General features: G+C 29.7%; 1 protein-coding gene across 3 annotated transcripts in view; it reads left to right on the top strand.

The window, feature by feature from the left end:
* The first annotated feature begins 385 nt into the window (after positions 1-385).
* The window catches only part of LOC122503082 (probable tRNA N6-adenosine threonylcarbamoyltransferase), a 47,900-nt gene continuing 32,932 nt past the window's right edge, over positions 386-15,353 (top strand). Inside the window, exons 1-2 of one of the 3 annotated variants that reach the window (XM_043613505.1) lie at positions 386-540; positions 5,495-5,700. In XM_043613505.1, the coding sequence (XP_043469440.1) occupies positions 5,589-5,700 (112 nt within the window). In that variant the 5' untranslated portion in view covers positions 386-540; positions 5,495-5,588. Of the gene's footprint in view, positions 541-644; positions 779-818; positions 968-5,494; positions 5,701-15,353 lie in introns of those variants that run through there. The other 2 variants (XM_043613506.1, XM_043613507.1) reach the window with 2 other exon arrangements.

Genomic DNA, 15,353 nt, shown 5'->3' with positions numbered 1-15,353 from the left:
GTTGGCCTAAAACTCATGCATGCAGGTTGCCATGGTAGCGTTTAAGAGTGAGAGAGATAGGAAATTATTCTATCTCTCTCACTTTTGAACGCTACTATGGCAACCTGCATGCATAAGTTTTTTGCATGAGAAGGTCTGAACGCTCCCTTAGGTTGCCATAGCAACCTACAATGGGCACGGATACTTTTGAAGACAGGCCTTTATGATGCGCTATTTTCTATTTTGGCTATTATGTAGTCAAGCCTGGTCCCTTTTGAGCAGAAAGCAGACGATGTATAAAGGCCTAAGCACAATAGATTCGCGAAAGTCGTTCGCGAACGCAAAGCATGAGTTAGAAAAGGACAAAGATATATTTGTGTCCTTGTCTATCGCATGCGTCTCGTTCGCGAACGACTTTCGCAAACCTATTGTGCGTTGGACTTAACGTGTTTTGTCTACCTGCTTTGTAAACAGCCATGTAACAAACTGAGGAAAATAATTAATAACTTTTGTTTCAAACTCATATAAATATGGTGTAATTTATAACAGTAAATATTTTGGGTAATTAAATTTATTTAAATTTAATTTAAATACTACCTAAATTTTTTGAAAACAATAAAACTAACCTTAAAATTTGTTATACAATTTATCATAAAACATTTTGAGAATGTTTTTGTTTGACATGTCAAATAATAGTATTACTGAACATATAGTATTTATTTTTTTCAATTAACAAGTTTATACATTAAGTACTGTTAAAAGTTTGAAAAGTGACCTTGTTATTTATTTATGTGCAATGGTAAATATATACAAAGACCGGTAACTGTGTATATGTCAAAAAGTGAAATTTTAATAAAAGAAATTCTAATTTTCTAAAAACCTTTATGTTAAATATTTCGAAAAAATTTATATAATTATTTCCTTTTAGTATATATTTTCAAATACAATACAAATCAAACTAATTATGCGGGTGATTCTCCATGAAGTGGTAACTTTTGACTACGATAACTTTCTATGAAAAAAATTCATTTTTTTTAAATTTCCTATGCAGATCTTTTTAATAAAGCTTGAAAATAATTATTTTGTTTATATTTGAGTTTATTTTTTTTAATCTTATATATAGACTGTTTTAACATTTTTTCTTTAGAGGTTAAATAAATTTTAAAAAGTCAAGTTTTGTACATTATTAATATAAACTAGCAAATGTACGCGCGTAAGTGCAAGAAATATGATATTAAATATGCAAATTACAAAATTTTTTATTTTGAAATTTTAATTTTTGATTAATTACCATGTTGAAGTCCACAACGTTGATCAACGAAAAAAATTTTAAACTTAGTAAATTAATTAAAAATGACGCTGCAATATTGTCACAAAAATATTTCGAAATAAAAGATTGATGTTTATATTTTGATAATAATTATTTTGCAATTAAATATTAAATTAAAAATAATACTTATTTAATAATGCATTAAATAAATTTATTTCGTTGACAACTTTAACTTCGTGATTAATTTCATAATCAGAATTTTAAAAATCACTTATTAAGTACATAATTAGTAATTATTGTTTATATTATCAAAAATTTGAATATAATTCTTGGCAAGAATTAAATTATTTTCATAAATAATTTTTTTTCTTCGGGAGAATTCAATTATTTTTATAAATATAGTTAAATTCTTTGTAAGAATTCAATTATTTTTATAAATATAGTTAAATTCTTTGTAAGAATTGAATTATTTTCAATACATTCGGAAAAATTGTTAACTAAACTTCTTCCACCTTTAATATTAATTACCAAATAATAATAATTTCATTTCCTTTAATTATTTTCAATACAGTTTTAATAAATCCATTGAAACAATTAAATTATTTTTTTAAATAGTAAAGTCTTTGCAAAAATGAAATTATTTTCAATTACTTTAATTTTTTCCTTCTCGTTTCCTTCTGATTATTAAATTTTTTTTCTGTAAAATTCCTTAAAAAGTTCATTAATTTTCAAAACGTTTAATAAATTTCTTGAAAAATATTCAAATATCTTATTTAAAACTTATGAAATTTTAATAATTCCAAAATTCAATTTTTTAAAAAATAATTTTGAAATTGAGTTAATCTCAAAAATTCAATTATTTCTAATAAATAAATTTTCTGTAAAATTTATTTTAAAAATTCAATTATTTTCAAAATCTTTAAGAAATTTCTTGTTAAATATTGAATTATTTTCTATAAAAATTAGAAAGTGACACAATTTGTTTAGAAACATTTAATTATGTTAATTTTTTAATAAAATTTTTGAAAATTAAATTACTTTTTATAGAATTTAAAAAGTAATTTTTCAGAATTTTAAATACAATTTAGATACAAAATTAAACTAAAACACCATGCCAGTTGTGTAGAGAAATATTTAATGTATTTACATGTTACGTTTTTAAAAATTAAATACTTAAACTTATATTCAAAAAAAATAAAAGTTTGTTCAGTAAAATTATCATTTTATTTTTGCAAAACAATTTTTTTGTTATATTTCTTAAAATATTTGATATTTTTAGGTTTTTCTTTTTTTAATCAATTGGTCTGATTGCACTGCAACTTAATTTTTAATACCAATTGGAATAGACAGAAAATAAAGGAGATATTTTAAAAAACGTCTTTGCCCCGCATAGCGCCTTTGCCCCACTCTCCCCTATATTAAAAAATTTTGATTAAATTCTTCTCAAAATTTCAATTATTTTCATAAATAATAAAATTCTTCTAAGGAATTCAATTATTTTGAATACAATTTTAATAAAATTTCTCAAAAGTATACAATTAAAAAAAAAAAATTTAAAAAAAAAAAAATTTTTTTTAATTAAAAATATTAAATAAAATTCAATTATTTTCAACAGTTTTGATAAAATTTTTAAGAAGAATTAATTATTTTTAAACGTTTTAATAAAAGTTTTCAATTGAATCAAAATATTTTCAAAATTTTTAATCAAATTCTTTCAAAACTTTCAATTATTTTCAAAAGTTATAATAAAATTCTTCAAGACAATTCAATTATTTTATAAATTGTAAAATTCTTCCCAATAATTCAATGATTTTCAAAAAAAAAATTTTAATATTGAAAATATTTTAAAAGAAAAATTATTTAAAAAGTTAGGAAACAAAAAAGCAAACATTAACTAACTGCATTCTATTTCAAACCGTTTCACCGACAAAAAATAATCGCAAAGAAAGGGATATTCTAATAAATTGAATTAATTAAAAATTTAATTATTTATAATATATTATATACTGATTCGAAAGAGAATTTAATGAAATTTCTATTTCTATTTTTTAAAATTTCTCTCAATTTCGTAGAGAAATTCCTGTTTGAACTGTTAAAGTCTTAATTCTCAAACCTCCCCCCCCTTCGTTTTTTATCAAAATTATGTGAAAATAAAGCTCAATTTTAAATTTGTGTTTTAGAAAAGGGACCACTTTGTCGGATGTCCGCTATTTTTTCATTGTTTCAAAATGGAGGGGGGGGGATTCAAAACCTATTATGTAATTTTTCATCTTAAAGGTGTACTAGACTTAAAACAATATTCTTATCTGAATAACTTCTTAGAAGAACCAAAAATATTTGCATTACAATCTTTCATTTCTATTTTCTCGAAATGAGGTTTTTGACATTCTAAACTTTAAAATTCTATAACTTAGCGATCTTTGTACCAAATTAGACTTAAGGCGGGATATCAAAGTAAAAGTAAAAAAATTGTTAAGTCGCTATTTTAAATGTCATATAGTAAATGCATCCTGAAATTCTAAATGCGTTTTTCTCAAAACTACAGAAACTACATTTTTCAAAACTGCGTACAGTGTAACTAGCTCAATTTTTGACGAATTCATTTGAAATTTTAACTGTAACTTCTCAGATAAATTATCTACGGAAGTACACACGCTTTTTAAGATTCATAAATAATTAAGATTGTTATTAACAATTTAAAGTCGATTTTTAGTTAAAAAATAAAAAAAAATGTTAAAACTGATGCCAATTTGCGAATTTTCCATAAAAATATATAATCGTGGGTACTTTCCTAGCAAAATTTATGTGGATTAACGAAAAATTTTGTTTTTTGCTCTTGGAGAATGTTATGTTGTACGCAGATTCGCTTTTTGAAAAAAACTTATTTTCTATATCTGATTAGTTAAGGCCTTATTTTGTATCAATAGTTTAATAATGTGTAAAATAAAGCTTCAAAAATTTATTTTGATTCATAGAATAGTTTCCAAGATAAAAATTCCCAAAAAATGTTCATTTTTCAGTGCGCCTGGGTAGTACAACCCCTAAACATCAGAACACAATATTAATGTAAATATAAAAAAATAGTTGGTTGATAAAACAAATGAATAGAAACGACGAATTTGAAATTCATACATACTCTTTGAAAATTTTAAAGCAAGAGAAGTTATTTTTATAGATTAAAAAAAATACTAAATATTTGTGAATGATTTTGGTCTAAAATTAAAGAGTACAATTTATAACTTAATGTTGTTAAACTGTCAAATTGCAAATGGAATTTTTTTCAATTGGTGTTCGCTTATACTCAAGATTTCGAAATCGCTATTCTCACAAAGAAATGTCTATCTTTAAAGAACTATATTTTTATATTTAGGTACATTATTAAATTGGTTATATCTTGGCCCATTTGACTCTAAATTTATTAGACTGCAAAATGATCTTAGTTTGATAGCTTTTACATTAATTTTTACAGAAATATTTGAATTTGAAGTGAAACGAGTTTTTTGAGCAATTCAACCCCTTAGAAAATAACAGGGGGTTGAAATGGGAAATCTCGGATTTTTGTTGTCTAATTTTTTATATGAAGAATCCAATAATTTTTGGTTTTTCAAAATCGTTTCAGCAAATTTCGTGAAAATTGTCTCTCCGTTTTCAAAAATGTGTTTTCGATAAAAACACGTTTAAAGTTTCGTACTGTAATGTGAGTTAAGATATAAAAATTGCTGTAATTTTTCTCTTTTGCTTATTTCTTTTAAAATTTCTTGGGATAGTAATTTTATGATACTATGTTTTACACCCTGTTAGATATTAATTTACTGTTAAACGTAACAATAACCACATTTTCATCACAAGAAAGCAGAAACAAATTTAGTAAAAAGTCGGAATTTCAACCCTTGCTGGACTCCCTGCATATTGTTTGCTCATTAGAAAATAATAACTTTGATTGTATAGAAAATCTCAAAAAAAAGTGTCATTTTTCCATGTAAAATGCATGGCCAATTTTAGAGCTCGGGCGGCTCCATTAAATATTAATTTGAAAATGAAAAAATAGAGTCCACTTTTTTTTCTATTTCCTACAGTTTTGGGGACAGCAGCATGGAAATTTTGTTTGGGCTACCCTTATATTTGTATTCAGTGGTTGTCCAGACAAATGCGAGACACTTGTAAACGCTAGAATAAGGCAATAAGACGAGTGTATAAATAAATATTTATATGAATAGTCATTATATAGTCATATTTTGATTACAGGACAAATAAGTATGTAACTGTTGCGAATTGGACCCTTCTTCGTCAACTTATCATTTTAATATTTGCTTGAATTATAAAGTATTTTACTTGAACCATGATAGCCATTGGATTTGAAGGTAGCGCTAATAAATTGGGAATAGGAATTATTCGCGATGATGAAATTCTTTCCAATGTAAGACATACTTATATCACACCGCCTGGTGAAGGTAAGTTTGTCTATTACTTATATTATATTTTTCGTATTTCGTGTATGTTAAGAAAATAAACGTACATGTAACTATTCTAGATAATTTTGGAATATAGAAAATTCCACCGATAAATTGAAAAGTCGTTTTTCTTTGTTCCCAAAATTAAGAAAGTGTAAACCTTTGTGGAAACTGAGTCGGATAGCACTGACGAAGTACCAAGTATAGCTTATTTTTGTTACCATTTGATATTTGAATTATTTTTGCTATATTTAAACTACTTTATTTATTCTCCTTTCAACTTAAAAAAATTAAATAAAATTTAAGTACAAAATATTTTTAAAAATACAAGAAAATGATAAATATTAGTTTGCTTAATAATTTTAATTCTGAATAACATTTATATATTATTTGAAACAAAAAGTATAAATATATAATTCAGACAATATGAACTACATTAATATTTATGATTTTTTGTATTTAAAAAAAAATTTGTACTTCAATTTCATAGAATTTCTTAAGTTAAGTAAAGAATAAACAAAGTATTTTAATTATAGAAAAAATAATTCAATTATCATATGGTAACATAAATAAGTGTAATGCTTGAAACGATTGAAAAAGATTTTATTATTTAAGCACTTTTATTTGTTTATAATACGCCTACAGAAATAGCAAATATATTTATTAACCTGAGCATTGAATTTGAATTCCAATTTATTGTAACATATTCCACATTTTTATAAACTGAATTTTTATGTTTTGCTTTTAACCCCTTGGCTGTCAACGTGATTTCCACTGTTTGGGCCAAAAGTGTGTTGAAAAAATTTTTAATGGATTTTTATGAAACTTGGTACCCTAAGGTTTCTGGGGTCGCTGATTACGAATCTGACATCAGTTTTTCGAAATTCAAAATGGCGGATCCAAGATGGCGGAATTTTTTCAAAATTCGTCGAATTTGCTTGAAACTTGTTACTCGGGGGTTTTAAGGGTCGCTGATTACGAATCTAACATTAGTTTTCCAAAATTCAAAATGGCGGATCCAATATGGCGGACAACGAAATAAAAAATTGATAAGATTGGCTTGAAACTGAATACTTGGTGATTTTGAGGGTCGCTGATTACGAATCTAAAATCAGTTTTTCAAAATTCAAAATATCTGGTTTAATATGGCGGAAAATTTTTTTAAATTTATTGAATTTGTTTGAAACTGATTAATCTGACATCAGTATGATAATTTTTGGTGAAATCAAATTTCGATAAATACCTTGAAAAAATAATTACAGATTCGTAAGCAGCGACCCTAAAAACCTACGAGTATTCAGTTTTAAGCCATTATAATTAATTTTTTATTTTGTCGTGCGCCATATTGGATTCGCCATTTTGAATTTTGGAAAACTAATGTTAGATTCGCAATCAGCGACCCTTAAAACCCCCGAGTAACAAGTTTCAAACAAATTCGACGAATTTTGAAAAATTTTCGCCATCTTGGATCCGCCATTTTGAATTTCGAAAAACTGATGTCAGATTCGTAATCAGCGACCCCGAAAATCCCCGAGTACTACGTTTCAAGTCAATCTGATCAATTTTTTATTTTGTTGTCCGCCATATTGGATCCGCCATTTTGAATTTTGGAAAACGAATGTCATATTCGTAATCAGCGACCTCGAAAACCCCCGAGTAACCGGTTTCAGGAACATTTAAGAAGTTTTTAATCACTTTTTTTAAGTTGCGCATATATGCGTCATGAACCACTTTTGGCCAGTTTAGTTTTGCGCATATATGCGTCAGCGACAGTCAACGGGTTAACAATGAATTGCAGCATGTATTTGTCAGTGGTATTGTCTACTTCTTGTACATTTACACTTACATTTAAATTTTTATTATACACAAAATACTTAAGAAACTGTTGCTTCAATAATAAACATACGCATTAAGAACTGTAGAAAGGTAGATCATGCATTTTGAGTCCCTCTAATTATGCGCTTAAATTGTGCACAATTATGCGGAATTATGCGCTTAAATTGTGTATAATTATGCGGAATCATGCGACTAAAAAGATGAATTCTGCGTTAAAATGAGCACGATTATGCAGAATTATGCAATTGAAAAGAATTCTGCTTCAATTATGCGCTAAAAATGTTCATTTTACAAAATTATGTTGCATTTAAAAAAAAATTTGATTTGAAACGGTTACTGGTTATTTTTTGAAACCAATTTCCCGAAACCGAATCAGGGACGTAACAAGGAACGAATAGGCCCCCCCCGCAACATTCCTCTTGAGGCCCTCTTAAGGCGACAAACATTTCAAATTTACAATTATTAATGAAAGAATGAAACGTAATTTTTGAAATATTTCTAATATTATTTAATTCAATGCACTAAAAATATAAAAGTAATTATATTTGAATATGCAAAAATTATTTTAACTTATGTAATTGAGAAAAGCATTCAAAAATTAAATATTTATACTCACATTTTTATGAAGAAATTTTCGTTGAATTGTTTCAACAATTTAAGAATTACATTTTAAAAATGAAGCTTAGACTTATTTATAATAAAATAAATAAAGCTATGTTTAATCAATAAAGTATTGAAAATATCAACCACTGTTGATTTTTCGTTGATTTCGTCATTTTTAAAAAATGCAATTGCATTAATGAGTTGAATTGGAAATTTTTTTGTTAAATCTGTAGAATATTGTGATTGTAATTTGTTTACCAAACTAAAGATTTGATCCTCGGTTAGTTTAAAAAAAATTTTTGGTTCGAGAATAGAAAATAGATTAGCAATTTCGTACATTCCTTTGAATCTGTTAATTAACTGTGCATTAATTATGTCTAAAATGCGATAAAACACGTTGATTTTAAAAGCTTCTTCACTGTCGTAAAGGCGGTGATCATCTGCTAATTCATCAAAAAATCTCTTGCGTTTAGGCCTTCTTTTTTCTTTGAAAATTGGTTCCATTCTCCATTTTTTAGAAATAAGCGTAGCTTCCTCTTTACATTGATTGTAGTCTTCTCTGTAAATTCAAAATTTTCCATATTTTTTTTAATTCTAGTAGCTTCTTGGCGTTCATCACTTTTGGAACCAGTTAACTGAATTTGTGTTAAAGCCTTTATTATATCCACGAATCTGAGTTTTACGGCCATTAAGGAAGATATTCTGCCAGACCATCTTGTAGGATTTAACTTTTTCAATGTAATCTATGATTCACCTGTGAATTGTGATAAAAGTTCCCACCTTTTTATACTAGCTCCAAAAAAGAGGTATATACTTTGTATAACCAAAAAAAAATTTTTAACTTCAACTCCATTGACAGCATAATTTATAATTAAATTGGTATTGTGACTGCAACAATGAACCAATGGAGCATTTGGTTCAATTGATTTTATTTTACTTTGAACTCTGTTGTAAACACTACTCATAACGCTTGCTCCATAATAACCTTGACCACGATATTTGTGTAGGTATATCAATCGAATTTTCCGAAAAAAGCTTTAGAACTTTATCAGTCATTCCTGTTGCAGTGTGATCTACTATCGCATAAAATCCAAGAAAAGTTTCCTTAATTTCGAAATTATTAGCTTCGCCGTTTTCATTTCGATCAATTTTAACATCTAAGTACTAAACTTAATTGATCTGTTTTAGTTATATCTTGAGTTGTGTCAAACATACATGAAAAAAATAAACTGTTTTTAATGTCAGAAATTAAGTTTTGGTGTAACTCTTGTCCTAAACATTCTATCATTTAATTTTGTATCAGTGGACTCAAGTATTTTGTTGAGCCTTTCGGCAAACTGACTACTTGTTTAAGTATATCATCATACTTAGCAAGAAAATGTACCATCATCAGGAAGTTTCCATTGAAATTGTCATTTAAATTCTCTTTGCCTCCACGAAAAGGTAAAGAATTAGTTGATAACGTCAAAGTTATATCAAACAAACGATTTAGCACCATTTTCCAAAAGTTTTCATCATGTTCAATTTGTTTCTCGCCTTCCTTATCAATAGTTTTTTTTGCTTCCATTGATTATATATGACACAAGCAGTAAAGTGCGCTTTACAAGTACTATGCTCTTTTATTTTCTTTAACAAGCCCTTCCAATTTCGAATTCCTGATCGCCACTTGTCTGATGATGTAGATAAAAGCCAACATGATTCGCAGTAGGTTGCATCTAGAATTGGCGAATAGCATAACCAAAATCTTTGAATTGTTTGGCCAGAATTGCTTGTAACTGCATAATACGTTTCAGAAAAATGTCTGTTTCCTTGAGTAGATCTTTCACAAATGGCCCTTGTGACCGACAAGGCCTATATGATAATATGAATTGTTTAACAGAATCTGTTAAATCCCTGTCTTTAAAATGACCTACGTCAGTTGGGAATTTTTTTTTAAACTTTCGAACATATATCAACAGTATTAAGTCATTCCGATCCTGATTTAATATTATTTAAATTGATTCCACTTTCTTCAGAAATTTTCGTCTCTTCTTCGAGAAATACAATTTCATCCTGCGTATTATATATAATAATTATAAATAATTTCAATTAGTAAAATCATTTCATTATTAGCTTCCAACGCTATTATTAACTTAAGTTATATTTACCTGGTACTCTAATATAATTCTTGAACAAGTAAAAAACTAAAATAAGAATTCTAAAATTTATGTAGATTTCTCATATTTTAGATTAAAATAGTTAATTAACTTAAACATTTTATGAAGTTTGCAATATATTTTTAAATTGAAAAAACAGATAAGCTTATAATACTAAACCTGTTTAACACTTTGTTTCTGATTATTACTAAATTTTAAGTGTTGTTTGGGAATTTGAATCTCAATTATATTTTTTCTACATTTTCACTAACATTTGAACTATTTTGGACTGGTGCCTCCGACGATTGAATTCTTATCGTAAAATTATCCAATTTTGGCAGTTTCTTTTTCTGGTCCTCTAATTCTCTGTTTTTTCGTTTGGCAGCTCCGCTTTCGAACCTTTTTTTTGGTTCAGACATCTTTAAATTTGTAGTAAAATCTTAAATCCTATACTTTAGAGAAATAAGTAAAAGAGCGTTCTACATTTTTTAGTAAAAAATTTTACAATGTTTTTCTATTATTGAAGCAATCGCTTTTATAAAAATCAGAACATTTGAGACAAGACAAATGCTTTCATGACGAAAAGCTAGACAGTTATTTTTTCTAGTTTTGAACAAGTATAATTTTATTTTAAGTAATTATATATAACAGAAAAATTCCAGAGATTTACACAGATTATACTATTTGTATGTCACTATGTTATTTTCAGCAACCCTGCCGGAAGAATGGACTGAAATTGTACTGGGGAATAAGTACTGAGAGCTCAGTGCAAAATTTATATATATATAATTATATATAATTATATATAATTTTATTATTCGGTCTAAAATTTAAAACAAGAATTGTTGCCGAGGCCCCCCTGTAACCAGAGGCCCCCCGCAATGCGGGGTTTTGCTGTGTGGTTGTTACGTCTGTAGTTATTTTAATTTAATTAAATTATATTTGTGAAGAAAGAATAATTTCTTTAAAATTTTTAAATTCTCGGGGTGGATTTTTTGAGATTAATTGGCAATAAATAAATTGTGTAACATTTATTATTTAGCATTCGTCACATTCATTACAAAAATCGATTATTTTGCACGCATTCGTTCATTGATTCATTCATTCATCGATTTTATAATTCAAAAAAAAATATAAACAGTGTAAAATTTCGATCTAGGGACACAGCTGTTTTTCTCCTTTTCTCTTTTTACAATATAACGAAAAAAAATAAAATTATTATGAAACATAAGATGAGAATCGCGGAACAATTGGAACTACTTAGCTGATTTCTTTGTCGGATTTTTCTGGAGTTGTCTCAGCGCACCGCTAGCGTGATTGAGGTTGTCGTCAAATTTTAGTCTTCAATCACCTCGTGATCGAGTTAATGTCTAACAATGAAATTAGTCAGCCTGATCACGCCACGCGTTGTCGATCCACTCGAACTTATGAATACACAAAGACGCCGCTCCAGAAGCCGATCCTATGAGATTGTTCACCAATCGTCACAAACGTGCTCGGCCAAAATCACACCTCTCCCACAAAGCAACGAGAAAGAAAAGAGGTTGCGATAGACTCGAATATGCCGCTGATAATTATTGTTTCCGTTCCCAAAAGAAAAACTATAACGAGACAAATCCCGAATTACAATTTACCTTTCTATACTTAATTCTATTTTTTCTTACTTACCCCGCTAACGGGTAAACCAAGCTCGTCGCAGCGCGACTTCCGCGATTCTGACGCGATACAGCGATTTTGGGCATAACTTGCCGTCGCCTCGTGACATTTCGGTTTTTCGTCGATTTTACGCGATTTACATCCAACGACGTGACAAGATTTCTTCGCCCCACACATGACAATTCGTTACATCTCATCCCCCTTTCAATATGGTAACACACGTAAACAAATTGAAACATAATTAGTCGACGAATTACACATTTCCTTTTCTATTCAATCTCAAACACACACCATCATATTCTGAATGCATTCCTTACAATTTAACATCATTTCTTTACAATAATAATCCCACATTTACACAACCACAATTCGTGAGTCAGAAGGCGAGAATATCTTTTTATTTAATTTCTTTAGTCTTCATCTTTATTTTCACGCGTCAGACTATCAGACATATTCCCCGAGTGCACAGCAGAATATTCAAAATATTTTCGAAGATTTGACCGATTATATGTACCTTTTACATTAAAAGAATCTGACTCATCCACCAACACGAAAGCATTATTTCCAATCTTTTCCTGCAACCGATATGGTCCTTCATATAACAGAAAAAACTTTGATATTTTCTTTTGCATCGCATCTGACAACCGTGGGACTCGAAGCAACACCAGATCTCCTACCTGCAACTCCACCTTACTACCCCCTTTCTGTTGCTTTACACGATTCTCAAAGGCTTTTCGCAAATTATCGTTTGCTATTTCTAATTGCAATTTTCGATCGACCGGACACGGTTTTAACAACGGAAATAACTCATATATTTTTTCGTGCACTGGCTTCCCATAATGAAGTTCATAGGGGATTTCTTTAGTCCCACTATGTGTCGTATAATTAAGACAATCCTGGACAAAAGGTACCCACTTAGCCCACGAGGTATGTTTACTAAAACAATATGATCGAAACATTCTACCAAGCTCTCGCATGGTCCTTTCTACAGGATTGGACTGCGGGTGCCGTATCGAAGAGAACAACACCTTCACTCCATTTGCCTCTAGCGTAGATCGCCACAAATGAGATGTGAACTGTGTTCCATTATCCGCGAGAATTCTTTTTGGCTTTCCTACATTCACAAAATAATCATTTTGCAATTTATCGAGACATACTTTAGTTACGGCGCGCTTGATTGGATATAATCTCACGATTTTTGAAAAAGTATCCTGCACCACAAAAATAAATTGTACACCCGCTATCGACATTGGAAGAGGACCAAAAAAATCAACGGTGACCAATTCATTCGGCGCACCGGCCGAAATGAAATTATATTCACCTTCCATACGATACGTCAAATATTTCGTCCTCTGACAAAGGTCGCAGCTACGATTAAAATTTTTTATATCCCTTCTCATATATCGCCAAAAGAAAAATCGAGCAAGATAACTTTGCATTTTGAAACCACCGGCATGTCCTAATTCTTCGTGAACATATAACAATAGGTCATCGACCAAAACGCGCGGAATCATCAACTTCCATTCTGAACGATCCTTTAATCGACAATACAGGATGTTAGATTCCCTACGAATTTCAATCCTAGATGGTAATTTTTCTCGTAAACATTGGATCATTTCATCGTTTTCTTGCATTCGAGGCAAGAGCTTTAAATCATCTAATAATTCCTGTCGAAACTTCAATCCTGCTATCAAATGACATCCCTGACGATTCTCGAACTCATTTTGTCTACTAATGTTTTCCGTTATAAGGACATCCTCCTTCTCAGAACAACATTGAATCAACTCGCGAACGAAATAATCATTTTCTCTAGCTTGTTCACACGCGTGATCTTTGAAATTTCTACTGAAAAAATCCGCCGTTACATTTTCCGAACCCTTACAGTGCTGAATATCATAATCGTACTCCTGCATAAATAATACCCAGCGCATGAGTCGCGCATTATGGTAAGGAGTCTTTAACAAAAAAATCAACGCCTTGTGGTCTGTGACGATTTCAAACTTTGTTCCCAATAAATACCGACGAAATTTGAGCAATGAATATACGATCGCTAACAACTCCTTCTCGGTGACCGTATATCTAACTTCACATTTGGTTAAAACACGACTAGTCATCGCGACAATTCGCAATTCCCCTTCCGAGTCACGCTGATATAGCACCCCACTTAACCCCAGATCACTTGCATCCGTCTGCAAACGAAACTTAGAATCCGGCAAGATATGGTGCAAGACCACAGTATTAAGAAAATTTCTTTTTATATTTTCAAACGCGATGTCGTGATCCTTAGTCCACCTCCAACGAATTTTCGGCGTCAATAAGTCACGGAAAGGTGCAATAAAATCAGCTTGACTACGCACAAATTTTCTAGAGAAACCACACACTCCTAAAAATCCCTGGAGTTGTTTTCGATCTCTCGGTGCTTGAAAATTTTGTATCGACTCAATTTTTTCGGGATCAACTCGAACTCCCTTCTGATCAATTATTACTCCTAGAAACTTTATCGACTCACAAAAAAATCGCGATTTTTTTTAAACTTAACGTAATGCCCAACTCTATCAACTTTTTGAACAAACAATCTAACAAATCGACGTGTTCCATAAAGGTTTTTGAGGTCATCAAAAAATCATCAACGTACGATTTCACACGTGAGCGCAATTCCGCGCCTAATCCGAGACTAACAGCTCTAATGAATCCAGCACCAGCAGTCTTTAATCCAAAAGGGACCCGTTTAAACTGGTAGCACTTGCCATTATACAAAAATGCTGTATACTTTCTCGAATCTTTAGCTAATGGAATTTGCCAGTAACCCTGCACAACATCAGTTGTAGACATAAATTTGATACCATCTACCTCTTGCAATAATTCGTCAATTTTTTCCGGCGATTCATTGTCTGACGCAATATTTTTATTTAAGAAACGTGCATCTAGACACACTCGAACCTTTCCATTTTTCTTCTGTACCAAACGCAACGGATTACATATTTCAGCTTCACAACGCTCAATAATCTCTAATCTTTCCATTTCGTCAATTTCAGCATCAGCCTCTTTACGCATTTTTAACGGAACCGGATATGACTTTTTCACGAAGATTTTATCATGAATCGGATAAATGTGATGTTCATAGATTGTTATACATCCCGGGTATTTAGAAAAGACCTTTTGATTATTAATCAAAAGCTCCCTTACTATCTCCTTTTGTTCTTCATTGAGAATTTGAATATCATCGACATATTTTTGAATTTCATCAGAAATATTCTCGATGTCATCTTCTAAATTCACAACTGAATGAACATCAGAAGTGTCGACTACACCCTCGTTATCATGACATACATCCCCCATTTCATGTTCCATCTCGTAAAAATCTTTATTTACGCATCCAATTCGGTTTCGACTTTCAATTATTTCGATATTATCTACATCCGA

Source organism: Leptopilina heterotoma, unplaced genomic scaffold, assembly GCF_015476425.1.
Source record: "Leptopilina heterotoma isolate Lh14 unplaced genomic scaffold, ASM1547642v1 Lhet_243, whole genome shotgun sequence".
Lineage (NCBI taxonomy): Eukaryota > Metazoa > Arthropoda > Insecta > Hymenoptera > Figitidae > Leptopilina > Leptopilina heterotoma.
The sequence above is the reverse complement of the archived record's forward strand: the minus strand, read 5'-3'. Positions and strand labels throughout refer to the sequence as shown.